This window comes from Eucyclogobius newberryi, unplaced genomic scaffold, assembly GCF_026437365.1.
Source record: "Eucyclogobius newberryi isolate DKJ021-1_F unplaced genomic scaffold, fEucNew1.0.hap1 SCAF_12, whole genome shotgun sequence".
NCBI lineage: Eukaryota > Metazoa > Chordata > Actinopteri > Gobiiformes > Gobiidae > Eucyclogobius > Eucyclogobius newberryi.
In genome coordinates, this window is record NW_027315746.1 from 20838558 (window position 1) to 20860674 (window position 22117).

Sequence of the window (22117 nt, forward strand, 5' to 3'; positions counted from 1 at the left end):
TTTGAGAAAACCCCATGTTTCACTACAGTGGCTTTACTTTACAGGATAACTTACCAGTGTCTTTCCTGCAGGAGGAGCAGCTGAGAGAGTGTGGACGTGGATATGGGTCACACTCACAGGGGAAAAGCACTAAGAGAAAAGAAGTTTGGTTGGCTGTGTTAATTTATTACTACTTAAGTTTATATCTTTAAAAAAAATAATAGTATGTAAGGAAATCAACATAATTCAGCTAAACATCATAGTGATATACTATTAATGAATACCAATTTAGGCTGCACTTTATGACAACATGTGATAACGAGTAATGACATGGTTGTAAGGGTTAAAGATTAGGGTTAGAGCAGTCGGCTTGCATGTTATTAATAGTTATTACATGTTGAATTGTAGCTTACTTAATGAAGTGGGTGCATAGTATGATATAACTGTACTGTACTGTAACATTATGGTGATTAATAGTGAGTGGCTAAATGTTAGATTTGAATTTCAGACTGTATTTGGTTCAATAGAAATTTGCCAATTACAACACGTTTCAAACAAATCTTGGCTCATATTATACTCTGCACTGTGCATTTAAAATTTCTAACAGGAGTTGGCATGTGACTGAGTGGTTGACCTGTGGAAAGACTGCCTGGCCCACCATTAGCCATGAATTATGGCTGCCACCATCACAGCCAATTGTCTGGATGAGAAGCAGACTTGCCTCACTTACCGTTGTGTTATTGACCTGACTCTGCTGCAGGTCCAGAATCTCAGTACGGGATCAGTGCTGTTTTACTGTCACTGCAGTCAGGGCTCACAGCAAAGTGGCAGGTTAAACTGAGAGAGCGTGTGGTCTCTGTATCATGCCCACTTACTCCAAGTTACATTAACGCATTGGTCATTTATCTTTTTTTGTTTTTGTTACTTTTCTTCTTTATTTAGCTGTGAAACTTGTCATTGGACGTGTGGGATATCTGTACGCATTTTGTCTAGATCTTTACTTTGAATGGTTTTCTTTATAGGGCAACTGCAGGAGGGAGAGAGAGAAAGAGAGAGAGAGAATGATGATCTACTGTTGCTGTCTCGGGATCCTCAGATGTGATGCAGAGGCTGGACACAGAAGCAGGCTGCTGAACTTGGCACTGAACTATAAAGTAAGTGTTTTGGGGACATTTCAGTTTGCGTCATGTAATGGAATTGTTGCTAGTAAGGGATGGGGATGCTAAAAATGTACTCTAATGGATCAATGCACATGTCTGTATACTCACTGTCATAGTTCAAATGTAGATCAAATGTTGATGATGTGATAACCAATTAACACAACTTTTTTTATTTCCATGCATTTTGTCAATCTAGCCATTTTCTTTTTTAGTATTTTCAGTTGTATTAGAATCAAATCAGGAAGACTAATTATCATACATACATTTTGTAAAAGAGATCATTGCCCTCAGTATCAAGTTTGTTGATCTCATTTTGACATTGAGCAAGGAGCACATTAATGCGCATTAATTTAACAAAGCTGTTATTTATTTGCCTGTTATGGTTGGACAGCGCAGGGGCCAGATGGGTTGTGTGGATTTTGTCCTAAAGGTGGCTGGGAAAAGTGCACTTGATGAAGCGTGCCAAACGTGCTAACTCACAGTGTACCCATGTATTTGCACACAGGCAACCATGCAATCACCCTAACAAGTGTTTGGTTTTGCTTTTATACACACGCGTTTATAGAAACTTAAGAACATGCTTCTTCACACTTGAATTTAAATAGAGACATTTGTTGTTGGATTAAGACAGTAGTAGTGAAAGACAGTAGTTGACTATTGATGGAGCACACCTGGTATAATGCATAGTAATAATGGGCTCTAAACTGCAGGGTTAATCATTGACCGCCTCTCTTACTTCAACTAACATTAGTGGTTGCTAAGAGCCTGAGGAGAGGACATAGCTTTGTTACATGGCTGAAAAGCACACATATAAATGGATGAAAAAAAAACAAAATTAGGTTTAAAAGCAGTCCTGCTATTGAATTCACTCTTTCATCACATCAAAATAGGACTGAACCAAGATCAAACCATACACTAAACCTGGACTAGACTTGGACTTAACAAGAAGCAAAAGAGGACCGAAGTCCAAATCAGGATTAAAGACCAATTCAGGATTAAATAACAAAGTGTGAAGGCACCCGTAGACATTGTGTTGGTAAACTCAAGTTAGATTTATTAAAGTGAATTTAAAAAAAAATCTGATTTATATTTACTTTACTATTTTATGTTTTTATTTGTTCTTCATTGATATTTTAGTGTTTCAAGTAGTGGCACTGTATTTATACATCACACTTGATTGTATTATTCTAATTGAGTAGATTTGGCCAGTGGCCATTATATGACCTAACAGATGATAAGGACATGCACTGGCAGCTTGGTAAATTATATGGTCAATCCAATCCAATATGCTGTTAGTGAGTTCAACACGTGCTCTGCAGAGGTAAAGACTTAATCTTACTGTTCGTCTATGTTCACTGCACATCTGTGGCGGAGCTACAAAAAGTCCAGTATTATAACTGTTGTTGAAGATTCCAAGGCAGTGCGACTCAGACGTGTGCCAACTGTGGGGTACAATTATGTTCTCCTGCACTTAAAGATTATTATTATTAGTAATAATAATAACTATTATTATTACTATTATTATTATTATTATTATTATTATTATTAATAATAAAAACTCTTAACTTACTTAAGCCATGAACTGCCCTTTACGCAAGTAAATGTGATTCCTCTTCTGACTCTGTGCAGGTACAGTCCTGATGCTAAAAAGATGGTGGGCCTGAAGAACCGCTCCACATGGGAGCCATTGCTACTAAAAGCTTCTTGTATCAAGTCCTGTGCCAACGGCTGCTCCCTCGGCATCAGCGCCCATCTTACCTATGCTAATGTTAGCACTGATGCTGTGGAAGGTACTTAATGTTCAGTGAACACCTTATAAAAATATCATTTGGATTTAATGTATACATTCTTTGTCACTTAGGTATATTTGTTTACCCTCTTGGAGAGAAGGAGGTTGTGGTTGAATTTGAGGCGGTCATTGCTGGTCGCCTGGTCGGAGTTCATATTGAGAGCCGAGGAAAGCTGAAGGATTGCTGTCTGGACTGCTGCTCAGAGTTTGGTCTGGAAGGCCATTGTGGCAGTAGCCGGGAATGGGGATGTTGTAGCAGGGGTAACTTCGATATGCAATGTACCAATGGTGTGCAGTTTTTTACTATGTATGCATTTAAGGTTTCCAAACCCAGATTTGAATACAAAAACTAGTATCAAAACTAATTTGTATCACTAATATACTGGTATAATAGTTACAAATTCATACAGTGCTGTCGGTTTCTGGTTGCAAAGGTCTTGGCCGCATGCCTAATGGTGTAAACATAATTTACTGGTACTATTTTAAATATAGGCCTTATACTGCATAATATAAGTAGCAGTAACATATTGTATTCTATTTTCAGGACATGTTATCCTGGATGAAGATTTGGAAAGAACCACTTTCATTGTGGGCACAGGAGTCATTGGCCCGATGGATATTGTGTCTGTAACCTTAAGCACCACACTGGAACTTCCTACACAAGAAAATGGAGCCATTCGCATTATTTACCCCACAGTGCTCACTCCAATAGTCACTGGACACAGAGCAAGCAAGAGCGACAACAGCGGAAAATCCGAAGAGACTGGGTACAATGTTTTTATCAGAACATCTGTCACAGTCTTTATGATTTATTTATGTCAGTTCTTTCAATCATTACCCCAGAGCAACAAGCTGTTTCGGTGCCACTTCAGGGAAACAAGACAGGGCCATGCACTCTGAACAGCAGTGTGCACATGGCATCTTTACCAGTCCTGCTAATAACCTGGCACCTTATGAACTCAACTTTCAACTGCTTGTCCGAGGAGCCTGTTTGTTGGCGGGTACAAATTGTATGATTTTATTATTTGAAATAATCTAAATGATAAACTCGTTCTGTAATGCTCTATTAGGCTTGGAGAGCCCAACCCACGCTCTCAGAGCAGATGCTGACCCCAGCGCCGAAAGTGCCTCAGCTACATACATCACCTTGGCACAAGAACATCCCTACAACCGGCACATAGAAATCATACTACACCTCAGTGGTCAGTCCATTTTCTATTTTGTTTTATCTATTTGTGTCTTTATCAATTTGTTTTTACAGAGCCTCACAAACCTTTAGTAATAGTAGAAAGAGGACGGCTTTCCTTCAGCCAGTATGAACAGCAGATCTCCTCACGCCGTGATTTTATTCGCAGTATGCGGAAAGATTCAGAACCTGAGAAAAAGGTTTGTTTAAATGCTTTGACAAAGGTTGTATCAACACTGACAATGTTTCTTTTTACAGCTTGAGTTTGTGAGAAAGCGTTATCACAAGGACATCATGAGCAATCCTGTGTTGATGCTTAATTTTTGTCCCGACCTGCTGAGTGAACCAGCAGAACTTCACAAATCCACCAGGGAAGTCATTTTTCTTATTGATCGTAGCGGCAGTATGAGCGGCACCAACATCCAACGGGTAAAAGTAAGTCTTTTTGGATGTACTTTAGCATCTCATCGGAGCTATAGAGCTTTTGTCTCAAACTTAAAAGAAAAGAAAAAATGCCACCACAGGCCATACTACCATCACAACACAATTTACAACAAACATCCAAGTGTACCAGCTACTTTAAATGCTTGTTTGTTTTCTACAGGAAGCCATGGTGGTGGCCTTGAAGAGTCTCCCTTCAGGCACCACGCTCAATATTGTGGGATTTGGCACCACTGTCAAACCACTGTTCTCCTTGAGCAGACTTTGCACTGACGTAGGTGTTCACATTTTGAAATATAAAAACAAAGTAAGAATTTCTATGTGTATCCAAACTCATACAATGTCAAATACAGAGCAGTTTGTGCAGATTTGTTCCAAACGAATCATGCACAGTTTGTGTCAATTTATTCCAAACTAATCATGTAAAAGGTCAGTTGTTGCGTTGCCCTAGCAGCAGAGTATTAGGTTTGGGCAGAACCAGGGACTGTAAGGACAAAGAGTCTTTGCACGCAGGACAGACCATATGGTGACCTTTTCTGAACTCTTAGCTACAGGTGGAGACTCCACTCTATCACTCGCTTGTTTGGCCACAGTTTGATTTAAGGGGCAGGTGCTGAGGTCTGCATGTTTGCGTTCTCTTTATTAGAGAAGTTGTAATTAGATTTGTTTTCACTGCTCACAGAGTAATTGGGGCATCTGATATTAAAAATTCAATTTGCACTGGTGACATTGATGATGTTTACATAGATGACGCTTGCTGTAATGTTGTGGATCCTGTTTCTCACTCATGTTTGTACACTACAGGTCACTCTAATGCAAGCAAACGAGTACATCCAGAGTATGAAAGCAGACATGAGAGGCACCAACCTGCTGGGGGTGCTGTCCTGGTTGTATCAGCAGCCAATGCAGCGCTCCTGTCCTCGCCAGATCTTTATTATTACAGATGGGACAATCAGCAATGTGTCCAAAATCCTGGAGCTGGTCCGCAGAAACACATGCTCTGGCAGGTAAGGAGTGCCCAAACTACAAACAAATGAGAAACAAAAAGGTTTTCAATAATATTTTGGGACAAATACATACTACATTCAGTCACTTTTAATTGTCTGTGTATGAAGTCATTTTACTTCTAATATTACAATCAATAGAGAACAATTCATCTTAATGTAGAAAAATACAAGAGGGACAGAAATGAAGAGTCATAATGAAGCTCCATGGAAGGCAGAAGAAAGTGGACTATATTTTATTACCCTGCCCTGTAATCCCGCTAAGTGCTGCAGTAAGAGGCACGTTCACTGGTTTGCTCCAAGACTTTCAGCAATTCACTGTAACCCCTATTATGCCTTATTAGTATTCTCCTCCATCACTGTATTTTGTTCTACACATTTAAATTCTACAAATGTTCAAGCTTGACATCAGTTACTTTGTTTAAAACATGGATAGATTTAAGACACATAGATTTCAAATTACTTTACATTTCCAGAAAAATCTATAATTTAGTATATTTTTCCCTCATTCCATAGAATCTATACCATGCTCTTTGCAAACTTGATAGACATGTTCTCACTTTGTATTATAGCTACTACTAATTAAACCCATTCTTATTCAGCTGCAAGAAAAAGGCTGGTTTTAGTACTGCATTCTGCGTTTAATTTGTACAAAGTAAATCTAATTTCTGCAGATGTTTTGGTTTGGGCCTTGGTCCCAGAGCCTGTAGGCGACTCTTGCAGGGGGTGTCCAGATTGACAGGAGGTCTGACAGAGTACTTGGATGATGAGGAGAGACTCCAGCCAAAGGTTGACTACACTGCCATCTATTGGAGAAGCAGTAACATGGTTTACAAATGTGTAATTTCTTGTAATATTTTGTAGTTAATCAAATCCTTGAAAAAGGCTTTTGAGCCTGTTTTGACTGATGTTCGCATTGACTGGTACCTACCTGAAAATATGGAGGCTCTTTTGTCACCCTATGAAATTCCCCCTCTTTACCCTGGAAACTGCCTTGTTGGATGCTGCACTCTGTATGACACAACACACTTCAAATCAAAGAAGACTCAGGTACACCTTACAGATCATTTACTCTGTACTTGTACTTGTACCTGTACTTCTTACACAGTCTTTTCAGCAGGCTGCTAAAGTTGAACATCGTAGCTCTGCAGATGTAGTTTACGATGACCTTTCCCCGCCTCCTGCCTCAGAGCTAATGCCAGTGGTGACATGTCCAGAAGGGAATGATTTAGAGGCGGCACTGAGGGAAATCTCTAGAGAAATATCCTCAGAGTTCTCCTGCGCTCAGGGCACTGAACCTGGTGCCAGCTCAGGTCAGTTCAATAAGTACATTTTGTAATCATATAGACATATTCACATACTGGTTAACTTTGATTCAAGGTATGGATGTGGAATGGTCCAGTGATGTGAGGCGGAGGATAGAGGAGAGTTCTTACATTCAGGAGCAGTATATTCTGACGCGCTGCTCTCTCAGCAGCGACCACACTCTGCAGACACACTCTCAGTTACACTTAAACACCTCTTCCAACATGGATGTGGCCAGCACTGATTTTGAGGATTCCCCCTCTGGTTCTGTTCTGGACACTGGATCTTTGCCTCAAGGCCTTGAAAAGATGCCTTCCCCTGAAAAGAAATCTTGCTTGTCTCGTTGGGCAGATGCTATTTGGCATCAAAACCTTTCAGCAAAACCATCTGAAATTGGGACCAAAAAGGTAGAATTTACTCTCATATACAAAATAGATGTAGAAGTTAATTTATTACACCATTTTACCAACAGGGAAATCAAGATGAAGAGTCTAGGAGGAGACATAAAGTCCTGGCTCGTACTACCATGGCAGCACGCAGTTTCTCTTCTCCGCAGGGAGAGATGGAGATGCATCGCGTGAGAAGGGCCTTGGAGAGGGTTTCTTTTGACCAAACTTTGGGAGGAAGACTTGATGAAAGTGAGGCAGAAACAAAGCCTCAATTTGGACATGACACCTTGAGTGATTCCAGTAAGCATAAGCTAGAATGAGGATAAAGTGTCAAACCAATTTGACATGTTTTGTGTCTATCAGATGGGCTCCTGTTCCCTGCATCTCCTCTGGACTGGGACAGCTTTGCAGATCCAGAAAATCTCTTCCATGCCGTCCCACTAGAGGACCCTCCTCCAGGCCAATGCCGCTCCATCATACATGGACTGTTCAGTGGGAGCCCAGTGTCCTGGGAGGTCATTGTGGACCTGGGACACCTGTGGTCAGCAGACGCTCTGAGCACAGCAGTGATGGATGGAGCTGAACAAGGACTTGATGGAGGCCAGGGTGAAACATGGAAGGAGATTGTACACCAGCTGACTGCACGTTCAGTCATCAGAGACTTTGAAAAGATGGCTGAGAAGGAGTGCGACACTGGACACAGTGAGACTTTCTGTTACATGTTTGTTTACAGTGACATGATAACTAAATGAAGCACATCCTTAACTTACATGCATATTTCTTACCCAGATTCACTAAAACGCTACCGTATGAAGGCTATTCAGACCAGTAAGCACTGCAACATCATCTGCATGTACACAACCTTTGCAATAACAGACAGTGACCAAAGCAAAGGAGTGGCAGAATGTTTGGATGTTCAACACACTGGTATGTTAATTTAAGTTTACAGCCACATTTTTTGTACAATTTATTAAAAAAAAACACTTTATGTTTTAGGAATGTATTCAGGCAACAGGATGAACTCCATGTCTGGCAGTCGAAAACAGAAAACGTATTCTGTGGGATTGGGCAGACGCCGCACAAGCAGGGACAGTGAAGACCTTGAGGATCCCTTTAATTCGACAGGTAAAAAAAGAGCTTTTTTTTCTAGTCAATGCAAAGGGTCATCAACAATGTTTGTGTCACTCAGACAAAGATGAAACTCCTGCCTCGCCCTGTAGCCTTACATCCTGGGACTCTAGTAAGTGACACACAATCAGAGTCTTTCAAATAAGATGAGTCTAACAGATATTTCCCAATCTTTTAAACTAGTCCACTCACACCTTACTATAGAATTCTACTAGATTTGTTTCTTGTGTAGGTGTGAGCACTTCCTTCACTGGAGCAAACCCAACAATACCAGGCAGCTCATTTTCACGTTCACAAAGATCTATAGAAAGCAAGTCTATGGAGAGCTTCTTTGGCACAAAGTAAGAAGTATTTATGTATTTGCAGCATATTGTGTTTCTGTCTTGTACATAAAATATCATTGATTGTTTCTATTGCATTAGATTTCCACTTGGCAGATTCAGGTCATCTATTTCATCAGGGAAACAGGTTCCTCTGAAATCTCACTGTCTCTCTGCTGAGCCTGAGAAACAGCTTGACACTGAAACTCCAGACTATATGCCTTTGGTGAGTGCTATACAAACAAATCCCTCTCAAAATCTAGCCGGCTCTGAGTGTGTATGTTTGTCTGCAGGTCCGTCTGCAGCTGGCATCAGGAGCCTTTCTTCTGACTGAGATCTACTCAGACTGTGTCCAGATCCCCTTGGATCGCTTGAAGAGAGCATCCCCTTATAGCCTGCACCGACGTAGCTTGAGCCCACCTTTCCGCTGCACATCTCCCAGTGCTCCATCTTTATCCTATGCTGCCAAATCATCAGCTGTCTCTGCTCAACATGTAACCTTCTCTCCCTCCTCTTGTCCTCTCGTTAAGCCTGTGGCACCTCCTTTCCATCACACTCCAGATGACACACCACTAAGGCTCCGGAGAAGACACCTATCTGACAGAGAGCCCATCAGCACTCCCCCTGACCTGCCCAGCTCTGAGGAGGGGTCTCTGGAGCTGTCGGGACAAGGCCATGGCCAGGCCAATAGTGGGCGTGGCTCTGAGACTGACGTGTGTGAAAGCCTCTCTGTGGATTCAGTCCAGGGCAATAGCCTGTTGGCTCAAGAGGACTTAGAGGGCTCTACATGGGCTACTTCTGTAGCTTTGGCCTGGCTAGAGCACCAATGTGCAGGATACTTTATGGAGTGGGAGTTGGTGGCAGCAAAAGCTGACTTTTGGCTGCGCTGTCAGGAGCTTCCTGAGGGAGTGGACTTGGCTGGGTTGAGGGGAGCAGCTAGACAGCTGTTTCTTCTACTCCGCCACTGGGATGAGAACATCAAACTGAACATGTTGTGCTATAATCCTAATAATGTGTGAGGCAATCTTTAATTAAAGTCTTTTTACTGCCTATGATTAGCTTTTCAGTGCCAAATAGATTTATAGTTCTAAGGATATCCTATGCCACGTTGCCTTTTATTATGAAAGCATTGCCAATCACAACTATTTTATAAAATGTTCTGTAATAGCAAGTTGTTTTGGTTAGCGTGTTGTACAATTAATTTGGGTTTTAACAATTCGTAATAAAATATGCTAGCACCATAATTCATTTTTGAGATTTACATCAACACACAACACAAATTAATAGCTGCTTTTTTATTATAAAAGATAAATACAATAGCGCTTTAGTCCACTGTACATTCACATTGTTTGACAACCAAAGCAAGCAACTCTGGACCTAACATTAGCTAAAACCATGATTGTCTTCAGTTTTTCAGGTGTTTTAACACCACAATGGAATGGTGTAACTACGTACCTTTGAGTACCATCACCTAAGGACAAGCTTTAATTGGGACATATTTTATTGTTCTCAAAAAAAAAAAAATTCAAACTTGACAGACAATATACATTTAACTCCACAGATCACCTGTGACTCTAAATTCATTCTAAGCTTTCTGTAACCGTAATAACAAATCCAATGGTTTAATGCAAGGACTGCACCTTCATGTTACCGCCTTCACATGATAACGAAAGACTCCTATAGTTAAATCGCTCTTCTTTGTACTGCAACAGAGACACAGGCGAGGGAAGTAGAGTACAATGTCCTGTATGATTATGGCTGTAAAATCATCATTGAAGTTTGTCCTTCTTGGGTGCATCTGTTGAGACTAAATAAATAGGAGGGGCAAGCCACAGGGAGAGGAGGATGATGAGATGGCAGACATGCAGAGCTGCCGAGCTGCTGTTAGTGGAAGGATATGTGTTCCATGACAGCTCAATGAGACCCAAGATGAGGACCCTAAAAAACAAAACAAGTAATCACCAAAAATGTTTCTGAATATTTTTAAGTATAAAAGACAATACCTTAGCAGGTGCGCTAGCTTCTTAACACCTCCACTCCAGAGAAGGTATGGTAAGGTGTGAAAATACCACACATAAAACTGATAATGTAATGACCGGCTGAAGCTCATACCAATGAAGTTAGATGTGAACAAAATGAGAACAATCTGTGCAGGTATGTTAAGGTCAAAAACTGAATGTGAACAAAAAGGAAATCCTAGTAAACTTGTCCAAGGAGAATCTCTAAAATCAAAAAGGTACTCATTTTAAAGCAGAGTAAATGAAAGGATATGATCAGCCGTGGTCTTCTGAGGGGGGATTTTCCTCTTGCTTGGATCTTTAAGAAGTTCAAAGATACTTTCTCCTGGTCTAATAAAACAAAATGACTTACATTCATTCCCAAGTAGGTAGTTTAAAGCTAGTTTCTGTCTATTTAATATGTCAACAGAACTTGCTGTATGCATCTAACACTCAAGGACAACTGATAATGAGATCTCTAACCTCTTCCAACGGAACAAGGCGAAGAGCAGCAGAGTGAGTAAGTGTGCAGCCAGCAGGAGGAGGTGGAACTGCCCATTTAGAAAGAGCCATTCAGGCAGGAAACGCCAGTTCACAGTCCATTTAAACATGAATTGTCGTCCAAGATCGAAAGCTCGGCTGACATAGCCAAAGGGATTTTCAAGGAGAAAAGGAAGACCAAGAAGAATCTGTAGGAAAAAGATGGGTTAATTATGTACAAAGTCATGAAATATTGGTAGGATAACACATGTTTTTGTCTCAATCCTTTGGTCAGTAACTCATTTGACTTAGAAGATTATGTACCTGTATGCCAGCACAGAGGGAAAGTTTTGGGATTGTTTTCATCAGACCAAATTCTGACAAAAGAAGAAAAAGTAGCCCAGGTGCAAACAGGAGGACGTTCATTTTAACCGACACTGCTAAACTGAAGAGAAAATAACAAAAAAATTCACTGAAAGGAAGTAAATTAAGACTCAACCTTGAATTGTAGTCCATACTTGCCTGTAAATACCACAGCCTAACCACCAGTAATCATCCAGGAACAGATTGACAGCTGCAAACAGTAACATCATGGCAACTGGGTCGTTAAAGAGCCGCAGAACAAAGATGGAGTGAATACGGTAAGATGCACAGCAAACAAAGAAGAAAACATAGGGAGGAACCTGGAAATGCACAGAAATTCACATTCTGGACATAAAATAAGCATTCATAAAATATGTGCTTTCACCACAACTTACCTTCTTGGTGCGGAAATATAATCTGAAGACAAGCAGTAGCGTGATGAGGTAGAAGGCTGCAAAAATGTACTGACCAAGACGAATATTAACACCTTGACTTGTGATGTAGTACAGAGCAGAGAATATGTAAACAAAGCCAGCTGGGTATCTAGAAACAAAGAAAAAATATGAACAAGTAATACAAATGTCAAACTAACAAAGGACTTTGAAAATGACATGAAAACTCACACCAGAGGACCAGTGTCTCCTTTAAGCTTAGTGTAATCATAGGTACCATTAATAACTCCTTCCACTTCATCCATGTAGGCTTTCCAGTCTATTTCAGTGTCTGGCAATTATAGGAATACAATGCATAACATAGCTTAGCAATTAACATAACATATATGTTCAAATGTACCTTAGATTATACACGTATTTGATAATAATAGGATTAGTTGATTGAAGTGCTTTAATTAGATTGTACATTGAAAATACATTGGAAAAACAACCAGTCGCAATCTATTTTTAATGTAAAGTCTATTCATGTGCTAACTTTGACAGGTGGTGTCAAGCGAGGGTGCTGTGCTAAAGCTAACCATTTAGCTGTCAGATAGGTTCATAACAATGGTGAAACGCCGTAGCATGCTAACTAGCCACTCACTCAGTTACTCACATGGCACTTTTCGTATAACCCAAACGTTGATCCCAATTTCTAGAAACCATAGGACTGAAACGATAAGCAAAGTGTATTCGGTTTTGAACAAGACAAGGTGTTTATCCTGCCACAGACAGTGCAGTTTCCCCCAAAAAGGGCTTGTTGCACCGGGAGACTTTTTTCGCGTGCTGCCCCCTGCCATCTTGCTGACGTCACAAGGACGGACCATACAGCGACAGCCAAACAAACAGGTCTACAAGACAAATCCACTAGGTGGCAGTAAACCCGCCTTTTCAGTTGGCTGCCAACCGCCCTTAAAAGTAACACCACAACAACAACGACAACAACAACAACAACAACTACTACTACTTCTTTTGGGTATAGCGTAAAAGACTTTGAAGACGTACAACCAAAGTAGGTGGCGGTAAATGAACCTTTTCAGTTGGCTGCAAACCGCCATTAAAAGGAACACAACAACAACAACAACAACAACAACTCTACAGGTAAAATAAACCAGATAAGGCTCATGTGTCGTCATATCATGATCTGTTATTTTGTATTTTCCATTTTGATTTCATGGTAAATTCTAATTTCTTAGTACTATTTTGTGTTTTTTTCTAAAATCGGATATTTAATACATTTCTGTTCATATCCTAATGCTGACGGAAACAGTAACAGCCCAGTACACTTATTTAAGGTGATATACTACATGCAAAGCTCTTTTCCCCCCACTTTGCTCTCTCAACATATAAGCTGTTACATTAATTACTTTTTAAACAATTTAATTGAATCCACTTATCCATAGATTTATATGAGGCATTGTAACTTCAAAGACTGGTTTCTTAAAATGCTTTTTCAACGAAGACCACAAAGATCACCACCTAAAGTACCAAACTCTACAAACTAAATAAAACATAAAAAATCCCCTCCATACTAATATTAATCTAATGTATCTAATATGCACAACAAACAAATCAAGCAAGACATTTTAACCTAGCACTGTCCATTTAAATAAATTAAATAGCTGCAAATTTAGGAGTGTTCCATCATAGAAAAACATTCAGTTGTAGTTATATGGACACTGTTTGTCACCTGTAGTGCCTTGCCTTAAATTGGTGACTATTACATTATTTTTACTAGCGACTATAACATACGTTAGTATCACATTTTATTCAGGATAGAAGTGCAGAACATGAAAACACAAATCACAAACTCACATGTGTGATCAAGTTTTCTGGACAACTCTCCTCATCCCGCCCGTATTCCCTCTCTCTCCCCCTCAAGTGTGACAACATGCTGTCCATGCCAACATGGTGGCACCCGTGTAGGCATTTCCTTTTCCTTTTATGAACACATGCACTTGTTTGAATCCTTATTGAAATGGTATATTTTTTAAAGATATAAATGACACCTTATACACAATCTTTGCACCTGGCACCTCAAAAGCCACATGAGTCACCAGGCATGCTATTTCTGTCTCCTACTGGCAGTGAGCTACAGAGCCACTACAGGGCCATGTGACGGTGCAGTTGATGGTTGCAAAAGGAGAAGGCAGCAGGTGGGAAAAACAGTGATATTTCAAGGTTCATTTTCAAATGGACACTTGTTATGGTGTCTCAAAGAATAGAAATGTTCTACTTTTTACTCTTTTAAATATTGTATGACATATGTTTAATGTGTTGCAGCCACTGATTTATACAAAACTTACAAACTCAAATTGTAAGTGGAAATACTCTTAATGTTGTAAAGTGTCAATGTGTTTGGCCTAGTTGGAGCAATAGTCACCTGTCACCTGTACAGCAATTTCTAGTTAAGTATTTTTCTAGTAACGGCCAGGTTTTATGTGTGAATAAAGAGTGCATGGTTTATGGTCTGCTTTTAGAATGTTGGTAATTAAAATGTGTTTAAATTAAGATCACTCCTCCTTGAACCGACACCTTAACGTGGTGGAGGGGTTTGAGTGCCCGAATGATCCCGGGAGCTATGTTGTCGGGGGCTTCAAGCTCCTGGTAGGGTCTCCCAAGGCAAACAGGTCCTAGGTGACGGGTCAGACAAAGATCGGTTCAGAAGCCCCCTATGATGACAACACGAACAAGGCAGTTTACGTCGCCCGGATCGGCGTCACCGGGGCCCCATCCTGGAGCCAGGCCTGGGATGGGTGCTCGATGGCGAGCGCCTGGTGGCCGGGTCTTACCCCACGGGGCCCGGCCGGGCACAGCCCGAAGGAGCGACGTGGGGCCGCCCTCCAGTGGGCCCACCACCCGCAGGAGGATCCATAAGGGGCCGGTGCAGAGAGATCTGGGCGTCAGTCGACGGCAGGGGCCTCGGCGACCAGATCTCCAGACACAGAGACTAACTCTGGGGACATGGAATGTAACCTCGCTGGGGGGGAAAGAGCCTGAGCTTGTGCGGGAGGTTGAGCGATACCGACTAGATATAGTCGGCCTCACCTCCACGCACAGTTTGGGCTCTGGAACCCATCTCCTCAAGAGGGGCTGGACGCTCCACTTCTCTGGTGTTGCCCGTGGGGAGAGGCGACGGGCTGGTGTGGGCTTGCTTATAGCCCCTCATCTCAGCCGCCACGTGTTGGAGTTTACCCCAGTGAACGAGAGGGTCGCGTCCCTCCGCCTTCGGGTGGGGGACAGGTCTCTCACTGTTGTGGCGGCCTACGGGCCGAACTGCAGTGCAGAGTACCCGGCCTTCTTGGAGTCCTTGGGAGGAGTACTGGACAGTGCACCGACCGGGGACTCCGTTGTTCTACTGGGGGACTTCAACGCCCACGTGGGCAATGACAGTGACACCTGGAGAGGGGTGATCGGGAAGAACGGCTTCCCCGATCTGAACCCGAGCGGTGTTCAGTTATTGGACTTCTGTGCTAGCCACGGTTTGTCCATAACGAACAACATGTTCAAGCACAAGGGTGTTCATCAGTGCACATGGCACCAGGACACCCTAGGCCGGAGGTCAATGATGGACTTGTCGTGTCATCTGACCTCCGGCCGCGTGTCTTGGACACTCGGGTGAAGAGAGGGGCAGAGTTGTCAACCGATCACCACCTGGTGGTGAGTTGGATCCGCTGGCGGAGGAGGAAGCCAGACAGACTTGGCAGACCCAAGCGCATTGTGAGGGTCTGTTGGGAACGTCTTGTGGAGCCCTCTGTCAGTAGGGTATTCAACTCGCACCTCCGGGAGAGCTTCTCCCATGTCCCGGGGGAGGTTGGGGACATTGAGTCCGAGTGGACCATGTTCTCCGCCTCCATTGTTGATGCGGCTGCTCGGAGCTGTGGTCGCAAGGTCTCCGGTGCCTGTCGTGGCGGCAACCCCCAAACCCGGTGGTGGACACCGGAAGTAAGGGATGCCGTCAGACTGAAGAAGGAGGCCTATCAGGCCACTCTGGCTTGTAGGTCTCTGGAGGTCATCGACGGGTATCGGCAGGCCAAGCGAGCCGCGGCTCGTGCTGTCGCAGAGGCAAAAACCCGAGTTCGGGGAAGCCATGGAGGAGGACTATCGGTCGGCACCAAAGAAATTCTGGCAAACCGTCCGGCGCCTCAGGAGGGGGAAGCAGTGCCTCACCAACACCGTTTACGGTGCGGGTGGAGGCCTGCTGACCTCGACTGGGGATGTCGTTGGACGGTGGAAGGAATACTTTGAGGATCTCCTTAATCCCTCAGTCACGTCTTCCGAAGAGGAAGTAGAGACCGGGGACTCAGGGGCTGGCTCATCCATCACCCAAGCTGAAGTCACTGAGGTTGTTCGCAAACTCCTCGGTGGCAGGGCTCCGGGGGTGGATGAGATCCACCCTGAGTACCTAAAGTATCTGGATGTTGTAGGACTGTCTTGGTTGACACGTCTCTGCAACATCGCGTGGCGGTCGGGGACCGTGCCTCTGGACTGGCAGACCGGGGTGGTGGTCCCTCTGTTCAAGAAGGGGGACCGGAGGGTGTGTTCCAACTACAGAGGGATCACACTCCTCAGCCTCCCGGGTAAGGTCTATTCCAAGGTACTGGAGAGGAGAATCCGACCGATAGTCGAACCTCGGATTCAGGAGGAGCAGAGTGGTTTTCGTCCCGGTCGTGGAACACTGGACCAGCTCTATACCCTCCATCGGGTGCTCGAGGGTTCATGGGAGTTTGCCCAACCAGTCCACATGTGCTTTGTGGATCTGGAGAAGGCTTTCGACCGTGTCCCTCGGGGTGTCCTTTGGGGGGTGCTCCGGGAGTACGGGGTCCGGGGCCCTCTGCTCAGGGCTGTCCGGTCCCTGTATGACCGGAGCAGGAGCTGTGTTCGCATTGCCGGCAGTAAGTCAGACCTGTTCCCAGTGCATGTTGGACTCCGCCAGGGCTGCCCTTTGTCACCGGTTCTGTTCATAATTTTTATGGACAGAATTTCTAGGCGCAGTCAGGGGTCGGAGGGTGTCTGGTTTGGGGACCACAGGATCTCATCTCTGCTGTTTGCAGACGATGTTGTCCTGATGGCTCCATCAAACCCGGACCTGCAACATGCACTGGGACGGTTTGCAGCCGAGTGTGAAGCGGCTGGGATGAGAATCAGCACCTCCAAATCCGAGGCCATGGTTCTCGACCGGAAAAAGGTGGCTTGCCCTCTTCAGGTGGGTGGGGTGTCCTTGCCCCAAGTGGAGGAGTTCAAGTATCTCGGGGTCTTGTTCACGAGTGAGGGACGGATGGAGCGTGAGATCGACAGGCGGATCGGTGCAGCGGCTGCAGTGATGCAGTTGCTGCATCGGACCGTTGTGGTAAAGAGGGAGCTGAGCCGAAAGGCCTACGTTCCTACTCTCACCTATGGTCATGAGCTTTGGGTAGTGACCGAAAGAACAAGATCCCGGATACAAGCGGTCGAAATGAGTTTCCTCCGCCGTGTGGTTGGGCGCTCCCTTAGAGATAAGGTGGGGGAGCTCGGCCACACGGGGGGAGCTCGGAGTAGAGCCGCTGCTCCTCCACGTCGAGAGGAGCCAGCTGAGGTGGCTCGGGCATCTGTTCCGGATGCCTCCTGGGCGCCTCCCTCGGGAGGTGTTTCAGGCATGTCCCACCGGGAAGAGGCCCCGGGGAAGACCCAGGACACACTGGAGAGACTATGTCTCTCGGCTGGCCTGGGAACGCCTCGGGATCCCCCCGGAGGAGTTAGAGGAAGTGTCTGGGGAGAAGGAAGTCTGGGAGTCCCTGCTCAGACTGCTGCCCCCGCGACCCGGCCCCGGATAAAGCGGCAGAAAATGGATGGATGGATAAATTAAGATCTGTCAAAATAATGTCATTTTCATACTTCCTGTCTCTGTCCAGTCAGTCCTTTTACTTTGGTGCCCAGTTAGAGTGGATACATTTTAGGTGGTTTCTTGGACCCTTTATCCGGTGGCGTTGCATAGAATTAGGGATTGTGGGTAACTTATTGGAGAGCTAGTGGGGAATTAAGTAGCCTAAGATATAACCTTACCTCTTGGTCGCCACACTCATTTGCCATGAACCTTTTTGAATCTGTTTTTCACTGTTGCCCTTCGAGACAACTGCTGACATGATTTTGGGAGTTACAAAAAATAAATTGAATTGGCAACAATATGGCTACTAGGATGCATTTAATTTTTTATGAGATGAATTTAACTTTTTCATTATTATCCCATTGTGGCTTTTAAACAAATAACGGAAATTACCTACTTTCAATGGAATGTCATTTATTGTACCACTAGGAGGCAGCCTTGATACACCTACACGAGACAAGGTTTCCATGTCTCAAACAATTAAAGTATCTTTAGAGACTGTTTTTAATCCCGAAAGAGAGCTGACAGGCAATGGGTGGACGTGTTAGTTATGCTTCATTTGAATTGATATGGTGATGACAGGGGTGAAATGGTGCTTATCTGCAAGCAACTTTCAAAATACACCACAGTTCTGCAGTTACATTAGTTACAAAAGGATATGTTAAGTTAGTTTATTGTTTATTTTAGTGACTAGAATTCGCTGTGGCTCAGTTACATCGGTAGATTGCATGGATATTCTGCTGACTTTGTAGATGACTGACCACCCACAACATTTATGAGCTTGTGACGTTATGGTTGGTGCGGCTTGACAACCCTTCCTCTTGTTATCCATGCTATAACCTTGGATGCGTTATGTAGAGTAAATTGAACATTTGGATTAATTCAGAAGAGTTCAAAATGTAAATAACCACCACAAACAAATCCCACATCAAAAACACACTTCAGAGAGTTCAAAGAAATGAAGATATAGAGTACTCCAGGGCACAGTAATTGGACCCAATGTTCATATTAAAGGCGGTATGGACGATTTTTCGGCGATTTGAGAACGCAGGCGGAAGTGCGCATGCGCACTCCCCCGTGCGGACTGATACAACACACACGTGCGTTTGTTTATTAGCGCAACGGAGCGCATCGCACGTCTCGTCTCCCGTAGATTTCTGTCCACTTCTGCGTCAGCTCGAACTGTCTTTCTCCGTCTTCATTTTGCCCCGTACACTGAGGGAACTATATTATGATAGATCCATGCGCTTAGACACGCGGAAACGTGGGGACGAGCCCGACGCGGCTGCAGGTGAGCGGTAGGTGCGTTTTATGATTGATACGTGGCAGGACTAATGATTTATCCACGCCACGAGGAAATATGATAAAAAATTTGCTGAAAAAAATCGTCCATACCACCTTTAATATACATAACCCACAGGTGCATTAACATTCATCATTAACGTGATACTATCAGTTGAGATGTCACATTTCAGAATCACTGACAGTTAAGTCAGGGAAGTTAGCACAATGGAGCGCTCACAGCAAGAAAGTCGTGGGTTTAGTTCCCAGTTCAGGGATATTATGTACAGTTTGCATGTTCTGGGTGGGTTTCCTCAACCTCAAGTTACAGTATTGGCAACATCCTCCTGACCAAGCCGACAGCTCAGATCTATAGATGGTGCATGCATGGTGCAGTCAAGTCAACAAGATGCAATAAATCTATAATGAACAAAACTCAAAAACATTTTCATTGCAAAAACATTTTCATTGCAAGAACATTTTAAATTAAACATAGACTTAACTGTGCATATTTTAGTAGGTATTTTAAGATATCAATATATTTTTTAAGATATATTAAAAATATATATATATTACTACAAAACTAAACAGACAGGCCCCATCAGCATTGAAGAATAGTTCAGATGCCGAGGACCTAAGCCACAGGGGCAATAAACCTTAACATGTAGGACAAGTTTTCATGTTCTTGTAAAAATCACTTTGTTTGATGGGATAGTACATGTAAGTATTTCTTATAGTTTTACATCATGTGGTCTTAAAAGGAATCTCTCCATCTATGTAATCAAAACGCATAATTCCATGACAACAGCTTAGACAATTTATGAGCACATTTTTATGACAATTTAAACATCTATTTCCTAAACTCAAAATGTTATTATTTGATAAGTAAACCTTAATCATAAGTATTGTGTAAATGAGCTTTAGCTCAGTATGGTTGCTAGATAAACGTTATAGGATTACCCTTGTGTCACTTCTGCTTCCCCTGTCCAACCAGGAAGTAAAATTATGAACTTTATCAAAATGGTCAAGCTAGGGAAAAATGAGATCATTAACTTTTTTTAAATGAATATGTCTAGCCTCATATGCACTTTAATAAGTAATTAACTAGAAGGTGCAATATTGTACCTTGCTTTGATTACCAGCCATCTTTAAAAAACTATAACAATAAAACAGGATGTTTGACACAATTACCTTCATATCAAACAGTATTAATAAAGTACTTTGAGAGTAAAAGGAGAGCTGGGAGACTTGTCCAGAGTTAGTGGAGCTGATCGAGGGACTCAGGTCTGACAGGTAAAAAGTGAAGCGCAGAAAATGCCTTTTGAAGAAAGCATCATGTAGAGATCCTCTGAGGCTAACTGTTAACTAAATGGTACCTCTTGATGAACGTAGTTATTTTAGAAGGTTTCGTATATTCAACAGCTGAATACATTTTGTAAATGGTGAATAAATGTTTGGGTTCATTGGTGGTTTTGTCACCTGGCCCTTGAGTGAACCTTTTGAACCAAGTGCTCTGTGGCTGAGGCTGAGGACACCTCCAGGCTGCAGCTCGACGAAGCCTCATGAGTCATTGTGGGGGAAGCACATGGGAAGGACCCAGATGATTTGATGAATGTGTTTTTGTGGCTTGACATAGCAGCACAAGCCTAGAGCTATTGACTTGTTGACACTTGTTGATCACTGCATATCTTTGAAGAAGAGGAAGAAAAAAGACATTTCAGATGATAAAACAGCAAAAAAATATATCAATATGTCGAATATAAAAGTAGAAACAAGGAACCATTATGCACATATTTAAAGGCAGTGCTTCCATTAGTGGTGGAAGACGGCCTTGTCATTCAGCTCTGACCTGGGGAATTTCTCTCACAATCAAAAGTCCTTTTACACAGTCAGCACTATTAACACTGATATTAGGTCATTGTTTTAATCGAGAAAGTTTACATGTCAAATGTGAATAGTGTAATGCTAGCATGGAAGGGTGGGAGAAGAAAATAAGACTATTGCTCTATACATACTCTCATGCAGATGGAAACTAACTACTCTACACTAACTGTTATGAGTGTTTGCACAAGTTCCCTGTTAATTAAACAAATAGAAACAAAGTTAAAATCTCAATCCATGATTTTCAATTGGAATAAACACATTTTGCCTATTAACTTTGCAGATCAAAAAAATATGATCCTATTTCTTTATGTGGTATTGCGTAAACCGTGCAGTTATTAATATGAATGAGGTCAAGTGGGTTGTACCTTTTGAGGGGGCCAACAAGCTAGAGATCTCTTTAACTATATGGGAGGCTTTCCAGCAACACTTGACCTCAGAACTCAGCTGACCGGCAGTTGCTTTTCAGGATTGCACACTGGCATAAGCTGTTCAAATCCTGGCTTTATTAGTTTCCACATCGGACCTGGGGAAAAAATACAGCTTATGGAGCTCTTTAACTTAATAAATACATATATGCTTAAAAATGAGCTATATAATAAATAATAGCCATGATTGGATTATTAGGACCAAAAGACACTGTAAGACATAATTCTAGTTTTTAGTTACGGTAAATTCTTACAAAAGTCATGTGAAAAATAATCCTCACTTGTGATAAACGTTTGCAGCGTTTGCCAGCCCTGAGGATACGCGAGTACTTAGCAGGGTGTATTTGGAAGGTTTTGGATTCAAAAAGAAGGTGTAATTGAATAGTCTTATAAAATAAAGCAAAAATAAAAAAAGATACAGGGGTGCACGGTGGCAAAGACGGTTAGCGCTCTTGCCTCCCAAGAAGGAGATCATGGGTTCGATTCCCGGACCAGACCAACATCACATGATCTCTCTGGGTGGAGTTTGCATGTTCTCCCCGTGTTACCGTGGGTTCTCTCCGGGTTCTCCGGCTTCCTCCCACCGTCCAAAGACATGCATGTGTTAGGTAAGATTGGTGACTCTAAATTGGCCCTAGTGAATGAATGTGAGCGTGAACTGTCTGTAATGTCTATGTCTCTGTGTTGGCCTG

General features: G+C 42.8%; 2 protein-coding genes and 1 long non-coding RNA gene across 3 annotated transcripts; 2 read left to right on the forward strand and 1 right to left on the reverse strand.

The window, feature by feature from the left end:
- Positions 1-904: 904 nt before the first annotated feature.
- Positions 905-9932, forward strand: vwa5b2 (von Willebrand factor A domain containing 5B2). Its single transcript, XM_072441420.1, has 22 exons — positions 905-1133; positions 2769-2929; positions 3001-3216; positions 3473-3695; positions 3772-3929; positions 3999-4130; positions 4190-4314; positions 4373-4549; positions 4719-4829; positions 5360-5562; positions 6234-6348; positions 6424-6609; positions 6680-6872; positions 6940-7271; positions 7337-7553; positions 7617-7955; positions 8043-8180; positions 8250-8378; positions 8443-8493; positions 8614-8722; positions 8804-8927; positions 8995-9932. The coding sequence occupies exons 2-22, from the start codon at positions 2791-2793 to the stop codon at positions 9718-9720; spliced, it is 4143 nt and encodes a 1380-aa protein (XP_072297521.1). The 5' UTR covers positions 905-1133; positions 2769-2790; the 3' UTR covers positions 9721-9932.
- A 49-nt stretch (positions 9933-9981) lies between these two features.
- Positions 9982-12807, reverse strand: alg3 (ALG3 alpha-1,3- mannosyltransferase). Its single transcript, XM_072441388.1, has 9 exons — positions 12589-12807; positions 12165-12264; positions 11937-12084; positions 11701-11861; positions 11503-11623; positions 11182-11387; positions 10979-11049; positions 10705-10855; positions 9982-10639 (listed from the first exon to the last, which is right to left on the reverse strand). Exons 1-9 carry the CDS (start codon positions 12797-12799, stop codon positions 10471-10473), a joined length of 1338 nt encoding a protein of 445 aa, XP_072297489.1. The 5' UTR covers positions 12800-12807; the 3' UTR covers positions 9982-10470.
- LOC140356465 (uncharacterized) lies at positions 10704-11399 on the forward strand. The gene is made up of 2 exons (XR_011926075.1): positions 10704-10855; positions 10979-11399. It is a non-coding gene; the product is annotated as an uncharacterized lncRNA (long non-coding RNA).
- Positions 12808-22117: the final 9310 nt, after the last annotated feature.